The sequence below is a fragment of the Herpailurus yagouaroundi genome, unplaced genomic scaffold (genome assembly GCF_014898765.1).
Source record: "Herpailurus yagouaroundi ecotype Mexico unplaced genomic scaffold, PumYag 196, whole genome shotgun sequence".
Classification (NCBI taxonomy): domain Eukaryota; kingdom Metazoa; phylum Chordata; class Mammalia; order Carnivora; family Felidae; genus Herpailurus; species Herpailurus yagouaroundi.
The window spans coordinates 21351395-21378314 of record NW_024412427.1 but is presented as its reverse complement, the minus strand read 5'-3'; the positions used below and the strand labels follow the sequence as shown (position 1 = coordinate 21378314).

The following is a 26920-nucleotide window of genomic DNA, read 5'->3' as shown; positions in this document are numbered from 1 at the left end:
AAATCAAATGCAATGATTACAATCATAATATGCTAGGGGATTCTGGGTGGCTCAGTCGGTTAAGTGTCCGACTTTGGCTCAGGCCATGATCTCACTGTTCCTGGGTTCAAGCCCTGTGTCGGGCTCTGTGCTGACAGCTCAGAGGCTGGAGCCTGCTTCAGATTCCGTGTCTCCCTCTCTCTCTGCCTCTCCCACACTCGCGCTCTGTCTCTGTCTCTCAATAATAAATAAACATTAAAAAAAATCATCATATGCTCGATCAATAGATGATAATTTTCTGCAAATTTGTGTGAGCTGAGTGTGAGGTATGTATCATCTCTTTTGAGAAAAAAAAAAAAAAAGGACCCAAAGAAAAAGATATTTGTTTATTGAATGACATGTTTTATGGACAGAATTGTATCTCTTCAAAACTCATACACTGAAGCCCTAATATATGTGACTTACTTGGAGTTGGGGCCCTGAAGGATGTAATTAAAGTTCAGTGAGGTCAGAATAGTAGGACTCTAATCTGACAGAACTGCCCTCCTTATAAGAAGAGGCAAAGGGGTGCCTGGTTGGCTCAGTTGGTGGCTCCGTCTTAATTTAAGCTCAGGCCATGATCTCAATGGTTCATGAGATCAAGCTCCATGTCAGGCTCTGCACTGAGAGCACGGAGCCTGCTTGGGATTCTCTCTCTCCCTCTTCTCTGCCATCCCCCCTTTCACTCTCTCTTTCTCAAAATAAATAAATAAACATTAAAGAAGAAGAAGAAGAAGAAGAAGAAGAAGAAGAAGAGAAAGAGACACAAGAGCTCTCTCTGTGCACAAGGGCAGGTCAAAGACCATATGAGATTACAGCAAGAAGGCACCATCTGCATGCCCAAAAGAGACACCTCACAGAAACCAGCCCTACTGATACCTTGATCTTGGATCTCAGACTGCACAAGTGTGAGAAGATGAGTTTCTTTTGTTTAGGCCACCCTGTCTGAGATACTTTGTTATGGCTGCCCGGGCTGACTAACATAGCATGCAAATAATGCAATTCTTTGCAGTTCCATAGCAGGAACATGATGCCCATACCTCAGGCTCTGGCACAATGTCATAAGGAATTCCTTCCTGTCTGCTCTTCTGCTGTATAAACTTCTACTTAACCCTACAGGTCAAGGGTTACCACCTCTGGGGAGCCCCTCCCTGGTTTCCCCCAGTATGTGTCAGACTGTAAACAGCTCTATTACAATGATGATGACTATACTGTTTTAGTCCTAACACAAATCCTTTGAATCCTTTAAAGAAAGGTAGATTACATATTAGAAATTAAGATCCAGCATGCCACCTACCTGTGCTGCCCATGTTAGCCACTAGCCACCTGTGGCTATTTACACTTAAATTTAAATAAAACTTAAATATAATTAAAAATTCAATTCCTCAGGTGGACTAGCCACACTCCAAATACTTAATAACTGCCTGTGGCTAGGGGCTACTGCATTGGGCTCTCAGACATGGAACATCCCATCACTGTAGAAAGTTCTATAGCACTGAGCTGTACTGGACTATAAGCAATTTGAGGTGGGGGCAAGCTTTGCATCTCTTTGTATTGTCTTATTGTTCCAGCATCTAGCCTAGTGCCTGCTAGACAATAGGCATCCAATAAGTATTATCTGAATTATTAAAAGAGAAAATTGACACTATTTACCTACTTGCAGCTCTTTAAAGCTATTTATGGTTCCTAGAGATCACAGAAATAAACACACATACATAAATTTGTTTTTATGATTGGCAAGTAAAATGCTAAAAATGAGCAATTATCATTTTTTCTGGGGTGAGAACACGAATGTGCATTAAGATGTAATTATAGAATTCATTTCAGGTGTTAATATAGCAATCTATAGTTGTTAATTCCTAAGGACAATATCGATTCTAATTTAATTTTTTTTAGGTCATCTCTGCTTCATTGCTCTATAAGTGACCCTATGGACTCATTAAATCTTTCAGCATATTTATGCAACTCTATTTTTTTTTCAACGTTTATTTATTTTTTTGGGGGACAGAGAGAGACAGAGCATGAACGGGGGAGGGGCAGAGAGAGAGGGAGACACAGAATCGGAAACAGGCTCCAGGCTCTGAGCCATCAGCCCAGAGCCTGATGCGGGGCTCGAACTCACGGACCGTGAGATCGTGACCTGGCTGAAGTCGGACGCTTAACCGACTGCGCCACCCAGGCGCCCCTTTATGCAACTCTATTTAATGAGCCCTCCAACACCTTGAATTCTCTGGATCTCATACCTATTATTTCAGTGGTAAACTTCTGAGTTTAATTAATCGTATTCTTCCTGAGCTCAGAGGAGGTCAGAAAAAGGTCACCCAGTCATACACAACTCTGCTGGCAGACAACCCCTTTGTTGCCATATTTAAAGATCTTCAAAGAGGCACACAATAGCCCTTGGGAATCTAGGTATTCAGATGTTCCTATACTAGAAACTTTTGTTTCTTTAGATATTGTTTTAATGTTTATTTTTGAAGGAGAGACAGACAGAGCGTGAGTGGGGGAGGCACAGAGAGAGAGGGAGACACAGAATCCGAAGCAGGCTCCAGCCTCTGAGCTGTCAGCACAGAGCCCGACACAGGGCTTGAACCCAGGAACAGTGAGATCATGGCCTGAGCCGAAGTCAGATGCTTAACTGACTGAGCCACCCAGGTGCCCCAATTTTTCTTTGTTTCTTGCTTAAATGTTTCTTAAGTTAGCCCAAAGCAGTTTCCCTCACTCTCTCTGGAACAAAAGGAGAAACTCTGTCCTGTGATATGAACGAGACTTAAATGCCATTTAAATAAAGATGCTTGTCTTCCAAGATGTTTTCCTGTAGATTTCCTCGTAACTTCAGGGATAAATAGTAGGGCTGAGTAAATATTATTTGAATGAATAAATGAAAGCCATAAAACAACCCCTTAACCCTGGTGCAAAGCCCAATGTGTACCCTAACTTCTATCTCATAGAATTCAGGGCACACTTTCCAAGTGGGAGAAAGAGTGTGTTCTAGAGGGGAGTGTGCAGAGAGAAGAGGGAAACAAGGAGATCTCCAGGGAAGCAAAGCAATTTAGTCTGTGGTTTGAAGTCAGCACCAACATGTGCAAGCTGGATGGGATGGAGTAGAGGCGAAGGAGGGGGAGCAAGAAAGTCAGGGTTGGGAGGGGGTGAGGGTGTCTGTCCTCAATCTTCATGTTTTATAGAAGGGAGCAGTGAGCCTTAGCAGCCATGGACAGAGAAGGTTGTGTCAGAATCCTTTAACCCTTTTGTGCGGGTCACATGGGTCAGTCTCCCCTCTGCTCGGTTACTTGCCCACAGGATGTTTTGAGCACAGAAAACAGCTGCCTGCCTCTCACCCATGAGATCTGCTGCTGATGGTGGCCTCCTGGAGGTGAGTCCTGTGTTCACAAGGCTGGAATTTTTCTAACATCTAGTCCTGGGAGATGTTCTTCTCTAAGACATTAGTTTAAAAACAAATGATTTTGAGAAACTTGAACATCCTGCCTATGAGATTTAATTCCTCTTGCTGTTGTGATCGGTTTGGGAACTAAATCCCTGGCCAGATTTCGTTGTGATCTTATGAAGGCTACAGTATATACCACCAGGAAGGAAACAGCATCTGGTGTATGTGACTGATGTCTATCCCTTGTAGCCACTCAGAGAGATCTGCTTCCTTCGACAGTGAGCCCGCTAGGTAGTCTCCCCATTTTACAGATGTGTGTACTGGGGCACAGATGGTGAACCTTTATTGCTTGCTCGTCCGTGAAATATGAGAAAGAGGTATCACAGCCCTGACATCTAGATCATAAAATCATGGCTTCAGATATTTACTGAGAAAGCTGGAGGGTACAACACATGCATGGAGTCTCCAAGGTTGGACACTTCTTTTAATGACCTCAGGAAAGCTTAGCAACCTTTTTGAAAATTATTTTCCTCAACTGTGCAAAGGCAAGAATAGGAAGATAACACATGTGATGTGCTTTGAAGGGGCTTGGCAACATAGTAAGTGCTCAATAAATGCTAGTTTGTTATTACTTAAGTGTCAGGGGAAAAAACCTTTCTAAAGCACTTCTATGGTCTTAAATTGCTCTTTATTATTTAAAAGCATGTAGGAACTGTGTTTTGGCTCTTTCATGCTCCCTGTTGAAATTGGCACAGCCCAGAATAAGGAAGGCAGGCACTTAGTAAATACTTGGCATAGACTGATAATTTTCCAGTGCTGTATCATTGGCATTTTTAGGCATTGGTCACTATACACATATATATGTATATATATATACACACATATATATACACATATATACATATATATACACATATATATATATATACACACACATACATATATATATACATATATAACACACACATATATATGTATATATATACACATATATGTATGTATATATAAACCTATATTTTATATATATATATTTATACATGGGTCATTATGTAAAAGTTCATATATACACAAAATGAGCAAGCATTCTTTTTGTTTCTTTGTAATCGTGCTATACAGTGATTTGTATTTACTAAAAAATAGAAATTACTAGGGTTAAAAGTATGACCTTTACAGCTCTATTCATAAATTTCTAGCAGATAATAAGAAATATACTTTTCATCAATGAAGGCTTGCATTCACAAATTTAAAAATATGAAATTTCGGGCACCTGTGTGGCTGAGTCAGTTAAGCGTTGGCTTCGGCTCAGGTCATGAGCTCTCAGTTTGTGAGTTCGAGCCCCACGTTGGGCTCCATGCTGACAAGGAGCCTGCTTGGGATTCTCTCACTCTCCTTCTGTCTCTGTCCCTCTCCCCATCTCTCAAAAATAAATAAATAAACTTAAAAAAATACATAAAAATGTGAAATTTCAAGTATTTATGTCATGAGTATTCTTGGGATCAATCTTAGAATTAAAAAAACACTCTTCTAGTAAATGCACGATGGCTTTATGTACTTTTTATTCATTCATTTTATGTTTAGCTGTAGTCTATCAATGGAAATGTTTGGGGTGAGCAAGAAACATTTGGGGGAAACATTAAATGCAGCACAAAAATGTACCTTTCATATACTGGTATAAAAGGACTTTTTGTTCTTTTTCAGATACAAAACAGTTTAATTTTTTTGTTCTGTTTTAGCAATGAGACCTATTTTCCATGGAATGTGTGAAATTGGTTTATTTTTATATTGCCTTTTATATGTGAAAAGCTAAAGTGACCAAACTAACTATGTGATTAAAGACGTTTTTAGTGTCCAGATATGGTGGGAATATCTGGTGGGAAACAACCATTTTTGCTCAGCAGGAGGCTCAGTTGACCTTCTACAGGAAAAACAAGTGGTAGACCAGATACCGCAAGCCTGACAGAACATGGCAACCAAAACGTAACACTCAGGTCTCTATTGCATTTGTTTTGGAAAACAAATGTGTTCTGAGCTTCACGGTCATTTACCTCCCTGGAGATAATTCAATAGTCTATCTGTGGTATTAAATGTTTCACCGTAACTTTCAAAAACACCAGGACAGTAAAAAGTGCATTAAAAAAAAATCCGGGGTGCCCAGGTGGCTCCGTCGGTCAAGTGGCCGACTTCAGCTCAGGTCATGATCTCGAGGTTCATGAGTTTGGGCCCAACATCGGGCTCTGTGCTGACAGCTCAGAGCCTGCTCTGGATTCTGTGTCCCCCTCTCTTTCTGCCCTTCCCCTGCTTCTGCTCTCTCTCACTCTTGAAAATAAATAATAAAACATTTAAAAAAATAATAAAAAAATGAAATAAAAAAAAATCCAATAATGTTTATAATTGATGACTTGAAAGATACCCTGAACATTTATAGTCAAATGAAGAAGATATTGCCAAGGTCTCCCTGATGCCTTTCTGGAAAAATCACTGTCACTCGCCCCCTGCCTCTCCACCCCACCTTTCCATGTGAGCTTTATTTATCCCAAGGTCACCACAGGAACAAGATTGTCACCCCTGGGAGGACATGGAGGGAATTCACAGCCAGGCTATGGCTTTGCTCTCAAATGGCATTCTCTCCTTTTTTCTAGTGTCACAGTCCATAGTAAAAAATAAAACTGTATTCAAGGGTCAGGGTCGTGATTAGGTCAAAAACTTAAAATACAACAAACAAACAAACAAACAAACAAAAACTCCATGAAAGCAGCTTGAAGGTTTTTCCTTCCAGGTGTTACAGCCAGGAGGCAGGAATGTACTAGATCCCTGCTTGTCAAATGCAGTCTGTGGAAATGTGGCAGCAAGGGCATCCCCTGGAAGCTGGTTAGAAATGCAGACCTCAGGTCCCACCCAGACCTCCTGAATCAGAATCTACGTTTTCATAAGATCTCCAGATAATGGATACGCTCATTCCAGTTGAAAAATGCTGAGCTAGAACATCACTGCTTGTAGTGATTGATGTAGAGGAAGAGAAAGGAATCATAGCTTTTTTTTTCTTTTCTTTTTTTTTTTTGCAGTAGAGTTGTTTTCACTGATTCTTTGACACGTTTCTAAACTGTACTGTTTCACAGATCAACAAGTGTTTGAGGACGAAAAACATCATAAGCCTCACTGTAGAACTTTACTTTCAATCCATCAGAATAGATGTATTTTGCTTTCTTTATAATCACAATAACACCTCTTTTTTTTTTTTTTTTTTTTTTGAAATGCATTCGCATTGGAATGGCTTAGGGCAGTTCTCTTATTAGCTAAAGGAATACAGTAGATTTCATGATGCATTTAGTCTACCAAGTTAAAGTCCTCTCTAACATCTGAGCTGCATTTTGCTTCAACCAGCAGCCCCTGGCTCAAGCATCCCTATTAGTGAGGTATTTTTCAAGAGCTCTTGATTCTAGAGAATCAGGAAATCCTGAGTTATCGCCTTAATTCAAAACATCATGTGGGAATACAATGACTTTTGCTGAATTTTTAAAAGGAGGGGTATAGTAAACTGAGTGGAGTGGGTCAGGAAGACTCCCTGAGAATTAATTCAATCCCACTGGATTTTAAGATAATAAAACTGTGGGCAACCAGTGCTGCAAGAAGTAGGAACTTAAAAATGTCTCAAAAGCAGAAATAACAGTGTGCGTGTAAGAGAAAGATTGAGTTCAAAAAGGAAGTCAGTTTTGCAAATAGAGAAACAAAATGAATAAAAGGGAAGAAGACAATAAGGAAGAATGGAATTTATGTCAAGAAGAGAGAGAAGAATGGTGAAAAAATAAATACCAGAGAAAGACAGGTAAAGATGAGGGCACATCATGGATGTGGCTGGAAACTATAGCAGGAAAAGGATGGGTATGTAGAGAAAGGGGGGTAGTGGAAAACAAAGGAGCAAGTCCATGATGCCTGTAAACCTGATGGCCACATGCCACCCCTCTCTCAAAAGCGACCCCTCCCATCCAGTCCTACCTGGCCGGAAGGATGGTAGTCACCACTTGAGAGCTTGAGGGTTGGGGGGAGTAAAGTTGGGGGAAACAGAGGGATCCTCATGGCAAGTTTCCGACAAGAATGAGGAGGAACCGTCCCCCTGTGTGGAAAAAAAGGGAGGCTGTCATTTTTGTGGCATTGAAATTGATTTCTAATAATCTGTTGTTTCAAATTATTTGTCTGGGAGCTCTCTTGGAGTGCCTTCTAGAATGGAGATTTAAAATCTCCAACTCCTTTGTCTATTCCAACACTTCCGACCACAAATGCAATGGGACTGGCAACTGAATTATCTTTGGTTTCTTCCCATTCTTCGTGGGAATTAGATGCTAAGTATGATTGTAACTAGCAGTTTTGAGAAATTCTCTACAAAATCCCACTACTATCAAGACTTGAAAAAAGATTGTAATGAATCACTGACAGCAGTTGAACAGTGTGGCCCAGTGGGACTGGGCTTAATGGCTATGCTTTTCTCTCTCAAAGAGAGAGGATTGAGTTTTAAATGCATCGAGCTAGTTTTGCTAGCCCTCTACATAAGTCACATGCCAGGCATTGTTTCTGGGTGCCTAGACCTCAAGAGCATCAGTGAGCAAAACAGTCGAAACCCTTGCCCTCCATGTAAATCCACTGGGGAGGGAACACTGAATGACACACCTAAGAAAGAAGTAAATGACCTAATGAGGGAAGGTGATATATACCCTGAAAAACAGGAAGTAGAGCCGAATAAAAGGAAGAGGAGATGCCAGCAATGGGGGAGTGGGGAAAGTGTGGTCATGGAGGGCCTCTTTGAAAAGAAGTCTTTGAACAAAGACTTGAGCAACAGGAAGGAGTCGCCCAAGCAGACCCTTGAGAGATGAGCATTCTGGGCAGAGGAAATACTCCATACAACAGTCCAAGGCGGCCGCTGTCTTTTTGGGGCCCAGCACGGAACCCAGGATGGCTGGAGTGGAGAGTAGGTCAATGAGAAAACAAAGAGGGGATGCCGCAAAGTGGAGTCAGATCATGTGGGACCTTATAGACTTTTATTCCTGACAGAGATGGGAGCCATGAAAGAGTCTTGAACTGAGGAGCGACCTGATTTACATTCTAAAAGATGACTCTGGCTGCCCTGTTGGGAATAGATATGTGGAAGTGGGAAGACCAGTGAAGAGGCTATTTAGAAATCCATTTGAGGACTGATAGTGGCTTTGGCTAGAGTGCTGCACTTGGTACCTTAACAATTATAAAGAAGTCTTAACTGTTTTATGATACTTTGCAAGTCTTGCGATAGTTTTGATTCCACCTAAAACAAAGTCCCAATAATAAATTTGAGAATTGCAACAGCTTATTATGTATTTCATAAAACCTAAGAACTACTTAAAAACAAACAATATGTAAGTTTCAAAGGAAAAGAAATCCTTTTTAAAATAATTTTTTTAATGTTTATTTATTTTTGAGACAGAGAAAGAGAGAGTGAGAGTGGGAGGGGGTCAGAGAGAGAGGGAGACACATAATCTGAAGCAGGCTCCAGGCTCTGAGCTGTCAGCACAGAGCCCAACACGGAGCTCGAACCCGCAAACTGTAAGAACATATATCCTGAGCTGGAGTTGGACGCTTAACCAACTGAGCCACCCAGGCACCCTGGAAAAAAAATCCTTTTGAACCAAAGCTAGAAGACAAGATATTTCCTATTTTCTTTATGTCACCAAAAACATATAGGTGCTGCTGGCTACTGTCTTAGACAGGATTTCCCATATGCTAGCATAATTAGGGAGGGCAAAATCCATGTTGATGCCAAAATAGTTAAACATGTTAAGCTTCCCCCAATTGTATAGGGTTGTTTGGGTGTGAGTGTGTGTGTGTGTGTGTGTGTGTGTGTGTGTGTGTGTATGATGATCATAAACGGTATGTCATGAAGAATCCATGCAAACTATCAGAATCATCATGCCCTGTTTATTATCCATCACAAACATCAGCAAAAGTTAAAGCTACCTCTACTGATAAAACTCTTTGAAATGTGGAATTCTTTGAAATATGAAAATATTACTTGTCTTGGTTTCAGCCACAAATTCAAAGGTCTCCTTGTCAAATTCAAAGATTATCCTCAGCAAATGATTATAATAAATGCAGAAGACTTGTATCAATTGATTTTTATTGACAGAAAATGCATAAGCAGGACTCCACATGGTAGATTTGTTACATTAATTTGGCCTTTGGGCAGAATACGTGCACAATAGAGAATGCGACTCTTGCTCTTAGAAACGGCTTTCCTAGTGTGGACTGAAATTTTCTTCAGCATTGTTCAGTTCAGTGGTCATGGATTTTTTCCTTCTGCAATAGCTTTTCATCTGGTCTCTGCATGCTGCTTCAACAAATGTTTCAAAGCACCAAGACATTTCCCATTTGGATATTCTATATGTAAATATTTCTCTGGGTTTTCCTTTGCCATCTTTCCCCTGAAAATGTTGAGGGCCATAGCAAAATCAGGTAGTAGTTTCCCGAGGTCAATGAAATCTTTAAATTCTTTGTTTTAAAAAGTATTTAGGACGTGTTATGTTCGACTATTTTTATTATTCTAGTTATACCAAAGCAGGGCTTTAAAAACAAACTAGAGGGGCTCCTGGGTGGCTCAGTCAGTTATGCATCCAACTTCAGCTCAGGTCATGATCTCATGGTTCATGAGTTTGAGCCCCGCGTCAGGCTCTGTGCTTCCAGCTCGAAGTCTGGAGCCTGCTTCAGATTCTGTGTCTCCCTCTTTCTGCCTCTCCCCTGTTCATGTTCTCTCTGTCTCTCTCAAAGAATAAATAAACATTAAAAAAATAATAAAATAAAATAAAAACAAACTAGGGATACATTTGGAATAAAACATCTAATTAGTATTGGCAAAATTCACATAAATGGTGTTACAAGGGCAGGCACACAGAGTAGAAGTCAATTCAGAAGTTTTCATGGGCCATCTATGGTTGTATGGACTCTGTTGCTTAGGGAGGTGGGCAGATGAAAGTCAGTGGGATTAAAGTCCATCTCATCCTATTCCTAATGTTAAACCTCAGTTCTTTCTGGGAAGAGTCCAAACCCCATCAACATATACACTCTCTGCTCTAGCAGGTCATGAGTATTTGCTTTGGATCTCCTCCCCTCTAAACTATACACCCATCACGGCACTCCCACATTTCCTAATCTTTAGGAAAGAAAGTAAAGACAAATGAAGGGGAAATTAAGTTAATAGGGTAGAGAAAAGGGGGAGGAATCAATGGCAACCATGTGAACCTCCATTCTGATTTTGTTTAAATCTCAAACGCAGTTGCTTTACAGGGGTTAATAGATAAAAGAAATCCATGTGGGGAATGCCATGTGGGCCTAAGGGGAGCCTCTTCTCAGACCTAGGGATTTGTCTACAGGTTGGCTGTCTGTAATCATATAATCTAATTTTTAAAGAGAAATTGATTTTTTTAAATAAGAAAATTTCTGAGTATTAAATATTAGTGTGAGGGTTTTGTAATGTGCCAACTTGGGTAGGCTGAACTACATTTCCCAAAGTTCCGTTTCTGTATTTTTCCAAGGTGAGTTACAAGGGAGACTTTCCCAAGAGTTGGAGGGCTGAGGAGGGAGGCAGCGACCATTCTGTAACACACACGTGTTGTTATAGATCTGCTGATCTTTGCTGTGCTGTTGTAGATCTCCCTCCTCTTTGGGTTTTCCTTTAGTTGTTCTGACTCCTGGGTGTGTGTTTGTGTGTGTGTGTGTGCGCGTGCGCACGCGCAGCTCTGTGATAAAGAATCTCCTACAGGTTCTGCTTCTCCAGGTGAATCCCAACGAATAAAGATGTTAACTTATTCAAACATTTTAGAAGCACCATGTGGGGATTTTCTATTTCTGGTAATGGTTGGTTAGGCCACTTGGACCATCCTTCCCACTGAAAATGCCTAAAAAGGCTGGATGTGATATTAAAACTATATACTTTAAAGAACCTAAGAGCCACAAAAATTTAAAGAACGATCAGGCCCAAACTGCAGGGACATCAAGCCTAGACAGGCAAGCCACTTTTGCCCTGAGGGCGTTTGCTAACACTGGAAATTTTGAATTCATCTTTTGAAAGCCTTGTAGGGTGGGGCCACAACTCCAAGCCTGTGGCTTGTACAGAATGAGGAATCTCACAGGAAACTTTCCTTATAATAAGCCAGGCACACAGATTATTGATTTGAAAATAAACCAGGGGCACCTGGGTGGTTCAGTCAGTTGAGCATCTGACTCTTGATTTCAGCTCAGGTCATAATCTCACAGTCATGGGATTGAGCCCTGCATCAGGCTCTGTGTTGGGCATGGAGCCTGCTTAAGATTCTCTCCCTCCTTCTCTCTCTGCCTCTCCCTCCCTCTCTGTTTCTCAAAAACAAAACAAGCAAAAAACCAAACAGAACTTACAGAATTAAATAAAACACAAAAGCTGGAATTAAAAAACTCTGTGGAAAAGTGTAAGAGCAGTGTAAACAAAGAATTTGTGAATTCAAAAAAGGGCCAGAGAAAAATTGCCCACAGGGCAGCACAGAGATATGAAAAGATGGAAAATACTGAAGAGTTACAAATCTGAGGTGATGGAGTAAAAGGTCCATTTTATTTTATATATAAATAACACGATGGAAGCCATTTTTGCTGACACTGGCTGAGTTTCTGCAGAACTGAGGAAAGTTATCCATTCGGTGACCTCAAACACATATTTAGACACATTTTAGAAAAACTGCACAGAATATAAGAAAAAAGTCCTAAATGCAATAAAAGGAGGAAAAATACAAGTTATTATCAAAAGAATTACACTGAGGCTAACAGCTTCTCAATAACAAGAGAAGCCAGAAGACAGTGGAATTTTATCTTCCATGCACTAAAAGCAAATAACTGTCAACCTAAAATACCCAGTGAAAGTATCATTTCAGAATGGAGGAAAATATAGACATTTTCAGATGAAAATGAAAACAAAGCCAAAAGCCTCAAAGAGTTTGCAACCTGTAGACTGTATAAAGGAACTTCTAAAGGTGTAGAAGGTAATGGTCCCAAATGGCCAGTCCGAGACATAAGACAGAATGCTGAACAAAAAAGTCTTGTGAATATGTAGATAAATCTAAATGAACACTGACTGTGTAACAAAGAATAGGAATGTCTCATTTGTTCAGAAATGTATAGAATTGTTAATACATTTCAAAAATAAATCAAAAGGAGACAGAGTTAAAACTGTTCTAGTGCTCTAGTATTGTGCAGGAGAGTCAACATAGCCAAGTTTTACATCAAGAAAATAATAAATAACTACATTTTTAAAAAGACAATTATTCACATTGTTACAAATGACAAAGAAGTTCCTTCCACAGATAAAAAACAAACAACAAACCATTGGGTGGGTCTACCAAGACTTGACAATGAGCAAAACATAGTCCACTGGCAGCCAGTTTACACTCTGTGGTCTGGCTTCCATGAGAGGGTCCAATGGGTGATGGCAGGGAGAATCCACATTTCCCCATCAAGTTGCAGAGGATCGGGGGACACACAAATGAATCGTGTAATGAAGAAGCTTTTACTTTAAATCCCCTAGTCTCTTTCTCCCTGAACACTGGGAAGACAAGACTACAATCACTACATTGAGAGTTCTGTCTCAGGGCCCAGTGGTCGGTCTGAGAAGACTCACTTCACCCAGAAGGATGAGTCACTCACCCTGTTGGTTCTAAAGATGTCAGGGGAAATGAGGAAAATCAGTCTCTATTCCCCTGATGGAGGAAAAAAAAAAAGGACCAGTAAGCTACATGATGAAATATTCTTTCTCTATAAATTAAAATGCCCTAAACTTCCTGGAATTCTCTCTTATTGATGAACTCAATTAAAACAGAAAACCTGTGTTCTAAGAAGCATCAAAGACAAATTAAGTGTCAGAGAAAAAGTAAATTCCACATTTATCGACTGTTTTATGAGGTTATGGAGATGGTTCATTAAAAAGTCCCCTCAAAAGACAATTCTTCTTATAACGAGAGCCTGTAGCTGCAAAGTGATCAATATACGTTGGAATATTTGCAGCAGATTCAAGACAGCTCCTGATTAACGATGCTTCAACATGTTAAAATAAATCTTTCTGAAGTGTTCAAGAAAAAGGCAAGAAGTCCTTTTTATAATGCATCAGTTTAGACTTGAATGTGACCACAGAAGGTATGGTTTCTCTCTACCGGCAGTTGGGGTGTGAGTTGCTCCTATCACCTTTTGTACACATATACCCTTTTCCTATTGGCTTTGGCAACCTCAGGTATGGAAATCCCAAGGAAACCAATTATGTCACTGAGAGTTCAAAGACTGGCTGGGGTTTACTGCATCCCTCTTAAGAACTCTGAAGCTATAGATTTCATAAAAAGACACACCTTGAACAAAGCTGAAAATAGCATACACTTAGGGACTGAATGAAATGTTTCACTGCTAGGAAACAGGCAACTGAACATTTCTCCAGAATGTAGAACTCTACTGAAAAGGAGCTGAGTATTCTCTTTCAAGGATGTCTACTGTTGTTTGCAACTTAAGAAATTTCAGAGGGACCTATGTACAGGAATACACAGTGTAATTTTACATCAAATTGAGGGCCAAGCTACTTATCTATTGTATCAGTTGCCTCCAGAACTCACCTACTTCCATTTTCCCCAATGCCCTCAAAAATGAATACAAAAGAAATAGACTCATTGATCTCTTTTTTAGTGGGAAAAAAATGGACACTATATATGAAAAAGGCCTGGTACATGTCACAAAGTTGGATGTTCCAAAATAAACTTTCAAACTGTGGCTGGGCCAAATTTGGTTCCCTACCAAATATGTGCCAGTAGGATGGAAGTTCTTGGTCTGAGTATGGAAATGAAAGTTTTTTTTTGCTTAAAATTTTTTTTACCATTTATTTATGTTTGAGAGAGAGCGACAGAGTACGAGCTGGGGAGGGGCAGAGAGAGAGAGGGAGAGACACAGAATCCAAAGCAGGCTCCAGACTCTGAGCTGTCAGCACAGAGCCTGATGCAAGGCTTGAACTCATGAACGACAAGATCATGACCTGAGCTGAAGTTGGCTGATTAATTGACTGAGCCACCTGGGCATCCCTGGAAATGAAATAGTTTTAATTGAGGCACATTGTCCTCTGACTGTTCTACTGGAAGGTGGGAATAATTTCAGGAACTTGAGTTGATACTTACAGATCATAAGCACGTGGTTGAGTAAAAGGTTAGAAGGTTGCACTTTGGGTTAATCTTCATATATAACTTGCTCTAAATCCAGTCAGAACTCCCTGCCATTGAAGAACTGTTGTCTTTCAGCAATTGGCTTTTAACTTTCCTTTGTTAAAAAAAATTGTTCAATTTTGAAGGAGTTGTTTGGTTATCACAGGCTTGAAAAATTATGCAGCTTGTGATTGTGGTTCAGAATAGCTCAAAACAGTAATACCAGGAGTATATAGGAATGTAAATAGCTTCCTCCCTGTTTAGGAGGAGGTTAGGAACACTAAACACATTATTACATTAGTTAGAATAACTGGATGAAGAGGGACTAAATGATTATATTTGACGATATGGTGAAAGAAACTGACAAACAGGAAGAAATATGACGCCGTGTGGTGTATATTTTTGTTGTAAGCAAAAGATTAGCCATTATTGGTTTCTAGATAAAAAAACTACTTATTCCACTTTAAAATACTTGAAGAAGGAATCTGTTACCCTCAGTAACCCTTGGTGAACTTTGTCATGCTTTCTTCTTCATAGGAAGGTTGCAATTATCTTTAATATTACCTACTATAGAGTCAACTCAATTTCTTTGTCCAACATTCAGTGATGGAACAGCTCATAAATTTCTAGATGTCGTAAAATCATTCTACCTTCTCATCTTTCTAACCGAATGGAACTGACTCAGTTAACCTCTTTTATAAACACTGCTGGTCAAGTTTCATTCCCTTGAGTTACTGCACTTTCCATATTGTTTCTGCTTTTGTTACTTTCCTTCATATCTATGTCAAACTTCAAAGCTTCATACTGGATGTGAAGAGGGATTATTTCAAAGCTGGTGCTATCCTATTTCTGGTCCACATCCAGCAATTACAGGAGCGTGAATGAATGCTATGTTGGCCTGGACTTTCACTTGCCTACATTTGCTGTCCTGTGCTTTGTTCTTTCTCCACACGACCTGCACTTGATCTTATTCACATCACTATTTACTATTGCTCCTTCCTACCACGGACATTTCCTTTGATCAGCCATTGTGTCCTACAGTATTAACAGTCATGATTTCTTATTTTATTATTAAAGTCATGGTTCCGAAGCACAAAATTTATCAGCTCTGAAGAACATCCCTTAATAAATGCTTTAGTTTGACATGAAAACAAAAATCTCCAAGGGCAACCTTCAAATCCAGACGCAAGGTGGTCATAAGGGCAACGTGGATGAGAAGCAGAGATATCACTTGTTCCTATTTACAGTAAAAAATGAAGGCAACAGAAATAACAAGTGCTGGTGAGGTTTTGGAGAAAAAGGAATCCCCATGCACTGTTGGTGGGAATGAAAGTTGGTGCAGTCACTGAGGAAAATAGTATGGAGGTATCAGTATATCCACTACTGGGTATTTACCCAAAGAAAACAAAAACACTAGTTTGAAAAGATACATGCATGCTTCCCTATGTTTACTGCAGCATTATTTGCAATATGGAAATATTATAAGATATGGATGCAATCCAAGTGTCTACCCATAGACGAATGGATTAAAAAAAGAGGTATATTTATATAATGGAATATTACTTGGCCATAAAAAAAGAATGAGATCTTGCCATTTGCAACAACGTGGATGGAGCTAGAGAGAATTATGCTAAGTGAAATCAGTCAGACTAAGACAAATACAATATGATTTCACTCATATGTAGAATTTAAGAAATAAAACAAATGAATAAACAAAAAAGAGACAAAAACAAACATTAAATACAGCAAATAAATTGGTAGCTATTAGATGGTAGGTGGTTAGAGGGATGGATGAAATAAGTGAAGGGGATTAAGAAGTACATTTATCATGATGAGCACTAAGTAATGTATAAATTGTTAAATCATTATATTGTACACCTGAAACTAATATAACACTGCATGTTAATTATACTTGAATAAAAAATGAAAAAAAAATACAATAAATAAATATAACACCTCCCAAAGCCCCTTCTTCATATATCATCACATTGGGAGTTAGGGCTTCAACATGTGAATTTTGGGAGGACACAGTTCAGTTCATAGCACTGTTCGATTCTGATTATTAGGTATATTTGGACAGACTAAACTGATCATGTGCAGACAGGCTCAGAATTTTGCAAAGAAAACAAAACAAAAGTGAAGGCGAAACAACTACTAAAAATTCATAGAAACACTTCAGATCTCTTGCTAAAAGTCCAAAAAAGAAATGGGAAATTGCTATAAATATGGCAGTGGCACACACAATTACCTACCTAACTGGTATTTCTATATCTTTGATAAGAAAACATCAGTTTTGTTCCGGTGCCTGTTGACTATGAAACTGAAGAGGAGCTGAACTCTCTCCACCCTTTTGAGCAAGCTTTAATACTCTAAGGCAATCGTGAAGATTACACTCTACTACCCATGACTGGTTTAGTAATGGGTATATGGTACAATCCTAGCCAATGAGGAGAAAGCTATTGGGAAGATATAGGAAGCTTTTCCTTAATCTTATAAATAAAGGGCTATAAGATGAAGACATTACCTTTTTTTGCCTTTGAATGATTTATGTAATGTGATGCATGGAGCTATGGCAGTCATTTTAGGACTGTGGGTTTAAAGCTTAGGCATGAAAGGCAACAAACTGAGATGGCATGGTGCATTCTTTTTTTTTTTTTTCTTTCTTTTTTCTTTTTTTTAATATATGAAATTTATTGTCAAATTGGTTTCCATACAACACCCAGTGCTCATCCCAAAAGATGCCCTCTTCAATACCCATCACCCACTCTCCCCTCCCTCCCACCCCCCATCAACCCTCAGTTTGTTCTCAGTTTTTAAGAGTCTCTTATGCTTTGGCTCTCTCCCACTCTAACCTCTTTTTTTTTTTTTCCTTTCCCTCCCCAATAGGTTTCTGTTAAAGTGCATTCTTTTGAGGTTGCTGAAGTATTCAATTAACCATTCCTCAGACTACAATACATCTGAACTTCCAGGAATATGACTTACTAAGGTTACTATTGTGTAAGCCAGTTTTAATTGGGTTTTCTGTAAAACTGCTGCAGAATTCACCCTGACAAGTTATCCAACAGTTATTCTTGTAACATTTACCTATGTCCAGTGCATAAGTTTAAAAGCGCTTTAATACCTACCAAAGTTGATTTTAATCCTGATGACCTAGAGCAGTGACTGAAAAGCCTCGTAGGGGTTTTTATACTGAGAGTTACAGAATTGAAAGACATTTGTGATTGCATTGTATCTATGAGACAAGTATGAGACATTTTTGGACCAAAGACAAAAACAAAGTGAAATAAAACTCTATGGGAATAACCATATCTCACAAGAGAGATTTTCTTTTAGAAATATAAAAACTGGCTAATAAGAGATCAATCATAACCAACGTATATTATGTCAGTGTACAAAGTAATGACATGTTTGCTTTCAGACAGCATGGATTGAAAATGTATATATCTGAATATATCACCTGGGACTGATTATTAGGGTGTTAATGTGCCGCTTAAATTCCAGTTGGACCTGAATCTTTTGCTCCAAACATTATAAAAGATCCATCAGTGGATCAATGGAAGGTATAACCATTTCTGAAATCATCTTAAAATTTATTATTAATGTATAATCAACCTAAGATGGTGGCTAAGAATATTTAAACTGTACATTTACGTGAAAAACAGAAAAATTAGCAGCATATTTAAGTAATTATTAATTCTCAGATTTTCATTACTGCTTCATCTATATTGCCAAGCCTAAAAACTTCAGGAGTTAAAAATATTAAATAAATCTCCTGTCTAATAAATACAAAAGGAGAAGGGCAGAAATAACCACAAGAATATATTTAGAACTAGCTAAAAAAATCTATAAAAAGTAAATTGATGAATGGACTATACAATGAAATGAAAATAACACTTCTGAGCTTTGCAGGTTTAAAGAGTACTTGTATGAAATAGCTGTACTTTTTAGAGTAGATATTTTAAATGCACATAGGAGAATAATAACACTGAAAAGCATATTTTTCACAAATACTCAGTGATGAATGAAAATATATGTAATGATCTAAAACCAAGATGCTCTTTGCCAACCTAAAAGTATTTGATTGACTGATAATCAAAGTTAATATTCATAAAACAATTGATTTTGACCAAACAATAAGCATAAGGTAATTTGAAAGAGGAGACATAATAAACTATTATTATTGGGGGGAAAAAAGATTTGTTTTTTTTCTGGTTTATGAGAACATTTTGTTGGATTAAAAACCAGGGTGATTTTGGTACAGGACACCCTCTGCTGGGCAGAGCCTGACATTACAATATTTTATCAGTACGCAAGAGGCTTGGCTAATTTCTCTAATTTTCTCTGTTCTGGCAGGGAGAGAGGGGAAGTGCTTCAAAAAATACCTGAACCATATCTCAGACCAATTGAAACCAAAATTTCAAGAGCTGGGTTCCAAGCAATTGCAACGTTTAAAGCTCACTGGGTGATAATAGACCTGTGTGGAATATTGCTATAGAAAGATCTTTACCATGGTTGAGGAAGATACATGAGTTTTACATGTAAGAACTGATCTGAGACTGTGTGCAGGGTACATGACCTACAGAGGTTTTATTGTAATTAAATGGAGGAAAAGTGAAGTTACTGTGTTTTATTATTCGGTTCAGTTTACCTTGGGCTTTTCATCCAGGATCTGCTGACGGATCTCCTTGTGTTTCTCTACAAGTTTTTCTTGCCGTTTACTTTGTGCCTCTTCTAACTATAAGAAAGTTACAAAGAAAGTCATGTTCATCTAACATTAATAAGTGAATGTTTTTCAGAAAAAAGTGGAAAGCTTTTCAGATCGAAGTCATACATTTAATTATCTCATATCTTGATCAAGAACTGCCCTTACAAGTATAGGAGACTGTTGGTAAGTGTCAGACCTGGGTGATGGGTACACAGGGTGGTGGTGAGGTGATCAATAGATTATGCTATTCTTATATTTTTGCTACAGTTTGAAAAGTTCCATGATACCAATTTTCAAACACTAATATGAAGAAGTGCTTTGGAGATTGCCGTCTTCCCTAACATTGATGACAGCTACAGGTTCTTTTGGGGGATCCCCTATTGATCCTGTGTTTCTGGGCTCCTCACTTTGAAAATGATTCTTGACACTTATCTTTAGATAAGCCTTTTTATACATAGGTTTGCAACTAAACTTGCAGAAACCTTGATTATGGAATGCCTGCTCTGTGAAACAGCTCTTCTGGGTGGTGGTGATAGATAGATACAAGGCCTGGCATTTTCCTCCAGAGGCTCACATTGTGCTTGCTGAACAATCATACGCGGTGTGCAAAGCAGAGAGAGATTAAGCGACATACCCTCTTGATGTACTGTACCACCTCCTGGATGTATGACCGGATCATCTCTGTCTTTTCCCTAAGAGCAAATGACAACTAGATCATTATATGAACTCATCCAGCATCAACAAAGAGGTGAGCTTCAGACTTCCAGATGAAAGTTTACAGAACTTTCAACATTCTTACTGCTGTGGCAAGAAAGGTACAGTCTGCTAGCTCTGGACAAAAGTCAGGTTCTGCCCAAGGGCAAACTCTGTGTTCACTAAATGCTGGGAAGTTTGCCTGACAGCAGGGGAACTGAGGATTTGCTTTTTTCCTAAGGGATGCTCCTTACTCAATCTTTAAAAGGCCCTGGGTGCACCTCAGTCCATTATTGAAAGCCCTTTGAGTTCCTTGTTGAAAAATTTACAAAAGGGATCTTTTGAAAGGTTAATTAGAGGAGAAACATCACAAATGGGTCTTTGTATGTTTGAGAAGCTGTTATTCTAACAGAATAAAAGAATCCCCAGGTAAAAGTTGGAGAAGAAGGGGTTCTTTCTCCTTACTCTTCCATTTGACTTTTGTCTTTGGATTTAGCTTCTGTGATCTTCTCCTGCCTTTTTTTATCCATTTTCTTCTTTAATTCCTTCTTCTCCCTGAAGTCAAAATGGAAGTAAAAGAAAAAAAAAAAAAAGACGAATCAAATGGCAATTTGTGTGTACACATTTATAGGCACAAGCCCATTGTAAAGAGAATGCAGGCTTACTTCTCACAGATTTCTTTGAGCTTCTTCAGCTGATTGTTCTGACATTCTTCGGCAACATCCGTCAATTTCTGAATAAGCTGGGGGAAGAAAATGTGTTTACTGTTTTACACAATCATAAACAAAGACTCTCTCCCCTTGAGCCCCCAGACAATGGTATCTCTAGTTAGGAAATCTGTGACTGATGTTTAACAATAGTTAAAATTACCAAGCATCTCACAGGCAATGGGGAAGTCATTGAAAACCATCACATTATCTAAGCTTTAATATGAAAGTCTTCTTTGGATCCCTTTTGAATTAAACAGGATGCCTTAGACTATTGTGCTGGTTACTGCAGCTTGGCTCAGTGCAAAGACAACTAACAGTGGAGGGGTGGAGGGCTCAGGTTCCAGTCCTCATTCTGTGATATCAAAAGTACCATTTGGGTCAATGGTGCTACATTTTCTGAATCTACATTTTCTTGTAATAAATGGGATTATTAATGCCTTTGTCTCTTGGAGGTATAGTGAAGCTGAAAATAACACGAGTATGATACAAATGCAAGTTATAATCAACTGTGTATTTTAATTCTTGGTTTCCATCTAATTTATTGTTTTTTTTTAATTTTTTCTTAATATTTATTTATTTTTGAGAGAGACCAAGTGTGAGCAGGGAGGGGCAGAGAGAGAGAGAGAGAGAGAGAGAGAGAGAGAGAATCTGAAGCAGGTGCCAGGCTCCGAGCTGTCAGCACAGAGCCTGGTGTGGGGCTTGAACCCACAAATGGTTAGAGCATGACCTGAGCCGAACATGGACGCTTAACTGACTGAGTCACCCAGGCGCCCCCAGTCTGATTCATTGTTTAATTGCTTCAAGGACCATGAGTTGCCCATCTTAGAAATTGATGGCTGTGTCCTTGTGTGGGTAACTTCCAAAGAATGTCGGAAATTCTCTTCTATGGTATAGTGCCATCGAATTTTAACACATGCCATGAAAGCAATTAATTTATTGTCTTGCATTTATTATCAAACCAAGCTTCAAGAGGGCAGTGACTGTGTTTGTGTTTGCATATCCTTGGCCCTCTGCACAATTCCTAATATTTAGTAGGTGCTCAGTAAATACTTCTCAGTTATATAAAGGTACATAAGTCCCATCTCTTTCTCTTTTCCACATGGAGAACCTATGGACACTTTTGCGATTACTCAGACAGTGGTAGTAATTGGACTCAACCCTTCTTACTGGAGCACCACGTAGACAGTGTGGGCTTCCTATGAAAGACCCCACTGCTGTTCACCCGTGATGGAGACTCTCAAATACAACTGGGTAAGTTGACCAATTTAACATAAGTGGTTACTGCCACAGTGATAAAGCAACATAATCAGAGTATGGCAAACTTTCGTCGACAATTTATGTATGTCTGGCACAGTTTGAAGAGTTTTAAATGTATTCGATTCCCATTTAATTCTAAGAACTGCACTGTGAGGCTATGCTTTTATCTTTGTTTTACGTGTGAAGATCCTGACACCTGTGGATCAGGCTCTGGGCTCACAGACACAGAGGTGATAAGTGACAGAGCTGGGGACAAACCCAACAAATCAGGCTCGATGGCTTCCCCACTTCCCCACCTCTTTTCGTTATGATTTTAGGAATTGTTTTTGAAAAAAAATCCTTCTTAAGTAAGAGAATAAAACGTTAAAGGAGAAATTATCTTAGAGAATTACAATAAAGAAAGCACATTAACTTAACATTAATGTGAAATTTGATGCATTTGTCTGTGAAGTGGACTAAATCTGAACAACTATTAACTGGGACTTGGGCCAGCAGAAAACCTATTTGATCACTCAAAAGAGATTGCCTGATCATGACCATCACAATTAAAGAAATCATGAAGGGGCGCCTAGGTCCGTTAAGCGTCTGACTTCAGTTCAGGTCATGATCTGGAAGTTTGTGAGTTCAAGCCTTGCATGGGGCTCTGTGCTGACAGCTCAGAGCCTGGAGCCTGCTTTGGATTCTCTGTCTCCTACTATCTCTGCTCCTCCCCCACTCATGCTCTCTTTCTCAAAAATAAATAAACATTAAAAAAAGAAAGAAATCGTGACATATTACAGCTTTGTAGTACTATTTTTGAAACTCTCTAAATGTAAAATTCTGGTGTGCAAAGACTCTGGAAATTTCCTTGAGGATTCCGGCAATCCCGATTCTAGCTGAGGGTGTGCACTCAGCACCTTTCCTTCCCCAGAGCATCTTTCTTCTTTCTCATTCACCTTGAGGAGTTATAGAGGGTTATGCAAGGATCCCCAACCTTGGCTGCAATATCAGAATCACTCCTGGATAACTTCCTAAAAATGCAGATTCCAGGGCTTGTGCCTATGCATATGGACTCCAAATGTCTCAGGGCAGGGCCTGGAAATCAGTATTTTCAAAACCTCCTCTGGTGATTTAGAAACTTTGCCAGATTTGGGAAGATGTCTGTGGCCCGTCCTCATTCTGCTCAACATGGCAAAACCTCTCAGCAACGCTTTTAAATTCAATGGCCCTCATACTTCTGTTTCCACTTTGTCATCTGGTGTATCATTCACCTGATCTCAGAATGTTATTTTCTTGGTTATGCCAGTATCTGCTCACATTTCCTGCTCTCCTTCCACCTCTTGCCCTCATCCTTAGCCACCTCACCATCCAGTCACTGAAGTCCCTGACCCTGAGATCCCACAGCCCATCTCCCCATCCAATTCTTTAAAAAAAATTTTTTTTAACATTTATTTTTGAGAGAAAGAGACAGAGCACAAGGTGGGGAGGGGCAGAGAGAGAGGGATACAGAGAATCTGAAACAGGCTCCAGGCTCTGAGCTGTCAGCACAGAGCCTGATGCGGGGATCGAACTCACGGACCGTGAGATCATGATCTGAGCCAAAGTCGAACTCTTAACCTACTGAGCCACCCAGGTGCCCCTCTCCCCACCCAATTCTGACTTTTCTTTTGATTTGGTATCATACCTGATGCAATTGCCAGCCTGCACTCTCTCAAACTTCCACAGAAATTCCCTGGCTGCTGCGTCCGCTGGCCTCCTCCTTGTCCCTCCCTCAGACCATCTGCACTTGCTCTTTACTCTTCTCTTGAAAGAGTTCCCACCCCCTTGGCTCCCAGAACACGCACCTTTATCTAACTATTCATTTTAGCCACAGTCCAACAAATATTTATCAAGTACCCTAAATACATGTCACTATTCTACAAACTCTGGGCCAATGACCTGGCTTTCTAGATCTTGCTACTCAACATATAGATGACCAGCATGGACCAGCAGCATTGCCTGGGAACACAACAGAAATCCAAGGCCCTTGCCCAGATCAACTAAACCAAAGGTGGCATTTTAAACAAGATTCTCAGGAGATTTGTGTTCACATTACAGTTTGAGAGGCATTGTCTAAATTACTGAGAATGATGGAGACAATTTAGAAGAAGCCCTCTGTTATGGACTGAAAGTTTGTGTCCCCCCCCCCAAATTTATATATTGAAATCCTAACTCCCAATGTGACCGACTGTATTAGGGGGTGGGGCTTTGGGAGGTGGTTAGGTCACGAAGTTTGAGAGCTCATGATAGGATTAGTGCTCTTATAAAAGAGATCCCACAGAGCTCTGTCACCCCTTCAGTCATGTGAGGACACAGTGAGAAGATGGCCATCTATGAACCAAGAAGTGGGCTTTCACCAGACACCAGGTCTGTAGCCTTAATCTTGGGCTTCCAGCCTTCAGAACTGTGAGAAAATACTCCTGAAACCAATACTGCACTGTATGTTAACTAACTAAAATTTAAAAGAGAGAGAGAGAGAGAGAGAGAGAGAGAGCTGTAAGAAATAAGTATTTTTGGGGGTGCCTGGGTAGCTCAGTTGGTTAATTGTCCAACTCTTGATTTCTGCTCAGGTCATGACCTCACAGTTTGTGGGTTTAAGCCCTGTGTCGGGCCCTGCACTGACGGCACAAAGCCTGCTTGGGATTCTCTCCCTCCCTGTCTCTCTGTCTCTCCCTCAAAAATAAATAAACATTAAGAAAAAAGAGAAATAAACATTCATTGTTTGAGCCATTTAATCCGTGGTAATTTGTTATAGCAGCTGAAAGAGACTAAGACATTCCCTTATATTCCCTCTTCTCTGTCTCAGATGATCTTTGGAACTTTATCTACATTCTCTTCATTACCCAAACTCAGCTTCTTCACTTCTGATGCAAGGATAACATTTCTTTCCTGGCATGGCTGTGAAAGCTGAGAGGAAAAACACGCATGTGAGTCCTACTAGACCACTTGGTAGCTTCCTAACTTGGTTTCCTCACCTTTCCTTCCAAGAGGAAGGTTCTTGCCCTGGTTTTCCAGACCTGATCTACCATTTCATTTTCTCCTCTCAAACTTCCTTCTGTGCTGGACACATCCCCTTTGCATAAAAACACATCTCTGTTTTCCTCACCCTCCCAGAACCCTGAAATTTTGTGCCATCTTGGACCTTCCTTTCATTTCTAACCCTAAGATGGAAGACCAATTACCGCTCCCAAAGCTTCGATGTCCCAGCTCCATATTTCAACTCCACCGTCTCACTTCCACTTCAACCACTGGAATGCACCTGATTTTGCTTTGAGATTACAAAAACTTTTTTGTTATTTATATTTACTGGCCATTTCTCAGGACATAGCTTTTATTATTCCAGAAATTTGAAAACTTTCTTAGTTCATAGTGACCTTAAGATCTTTGTAATTTTTTTCATGGTATCCTTAAGCTAAAAGAAATAAAAGGAGGGGCACCTGGGTGGCTCAGTCGTTTGAGCATCCGACTTTGGCTCAGGTCATGATCTCGCAGCTCGTGAGTCAAGCCCCGCGTCAGGGTGTGTGCTGACAGTTCAGAGACTGGAGCCTGCTTCAGATTCTGTATCTCTCTCTCTCTCTCTCTGCCCCTAACCCGCTCGCATTCTGTCTCTGTCTCTCTCAAAAATAAATAAACATTAAAAAATAAATAAATAAATAAAAGGACAGTTCATTTGTGAAATAATTAGGTCCAATCTTAATAGTAGTACTTTTCACAGCGTCCAACAGATGTTGCTGTTTCCTTAAAAAATGTAAAATATACCACCAGTCCCCGAAGAGTTCAACATGGTACCTCAATGCCTTTACCCACAGCTAGGGATGAAGACTCTATCCTATCCTTCTGACCAGTGTGCCAGCTGCCAACCACTCTCACACAAAACTCTCTTTCCTTAATTTATAGTATCTTCAGTAATTACCACAGTCGCTTTTTTGACTCTTCAGTTCATTTCAGCATTATCAACTGCCTTTGCCCCACTCTACCTGAGGATGGCTCACCAGCATCTCAACATTTTATAAGCAAGTTTAGGTTTTGTCTCTCATAGAATATAGGTCATCGTATTTTCCCACTAATTATTATCATTCAGTTCAAAAGTGGACACTATGTTTGATTTCCTTCTTAGGTACTTTCCACATCTAGTGAGTCATGGAGATTTGTGAATTGTTCCTGTTACGATGTATATCATGGCTTTGTGTGCATAGCATTCTGGTATAGATTTTCACTAACTCTGGTCTGGACTCAGTGAGAATTCCCTTCCTGCCCTCAGTCTCTCCCCAGTCTTTCCACTACATCCCAAATATTCTTCCTTTTCGTATGTACCAAAGCCTTAACTGGCCCTCTTTCCTCAACTGCTCCAGCTCTAAATTTCCTGACTAGCATTCACCATATACAGATAAACTAGGCAGTATTTTGTTCTCAGAACTGTCCAGGCACACACCTGCTTCTATACTTTGTCTCATGTTATTCTTCTACCTTTATGATATTTCCATTTGAATGGGAGACAGCACGATGTAGAACATTCCCATGATTGTAGAAAGTTCCATTATACTGGGCTACTCTAACTGCTTCTGATAAGGGAGTGGGTACCAGCCAAGGTGTCTGCCTCTCTTTGCCTCTTCCCTTTGTAAACCAGCCTTCATTGATACACCCCTTTGATGGCCCAGATAACTCTAGGTTTTGACCTCTTACTGGCTTTCTATAAAATATCACTTACAAAAATAAATAAATGAATAAATAAATAAGTAAATAAATAAATAAATCACTTACAGATATTTACCTTTGTGTGTACATACTTTATTATCGCTCCCCAAAAGAATGCCACCACTGCAATCTCCTTTTCTTAATATTTTTTCTGGAACCCCAGACACTATACAAAATAGGTGCTCAGAAAATGTGACTGAAATCTTTTTTTAATTTTTTTTTCAACGTT

The 26920-nt window shown here is 39.6% G+C and overlaps 1 protein-coding gene and 1 long non-coding RNA gene across 11 annotated transcripts in view; one reads left to right on the top strand and one right to left on the bottom strand.

The window, feature by feature from the left end:
* PLCB1 (phospholipase C beta 1) overlaps positions 1 to 26920 on the bottom strand; it is a 709896-nt gene that overhangs the window by 66833 nt on the left and 616143 nt on the right. For 2 of the 3 annotated variants that reach the window (XM_040447662.1, XM_040447663.1), the window contains exons 28-32: positions 20677 to 20753; positions 20477 to 20566; positions 19953 to 20010; positions 19262 to 19348; positions 7397 to 7514 (exon numbers count right to left, since the gene is read on the bottom strand). In XM_040447662.1, the coding sequence (XP_040303596.1) occupies positions 7416 to 7514; positions 19262 to 19348; positions 19953 to 20010; positions 20477 to 20566; positions 20677 to 20753 (411 nt within the window). In that variant the 3' untranslated portion in view covers positions 7397 to 7415. The remainder of the gene's footprint in view (positions 1 to 7396; positions 7515 to 19261; positions 19349 to 19952; positions 20011 to 20476; positions 20567 to 20676; positions 20754 to 26920) is intronic. The other variant, XM_040447660.1, reaches the window with a different exon arrangement.
* LOC121012477 (uncharacterized) overlaps positions 1 to 26920 on the top strand; it is a 94182-nt gene that overhangs the window by 16290 nt on the left and 50972 nt on the right. For 6 of the 8 annotated variants that reach the window (XR_005782123.1, XR_005782128.1, XR_005782125.1 and 3 more), the window contains 4 exons: positions 17500 to 17610; positions 19410 to 19501; positions 20016 to 20066; positions 21827 to 21972. This is a non-coding gene — a long non-coding RNA (uncharacterized LOC121012477). Of the gene's footprint in view, positions 1 to 17499; positions 17611 to 19409; positions 19502 to 19884; positions 19978 to 20015; positions 20067 to 21826; positions 21973 to 26920 lie in introns of those variants that run through there. The other 2 variants (XR_005782124.1, XR_005782126.1) reach the window with 2 other exon arrangements.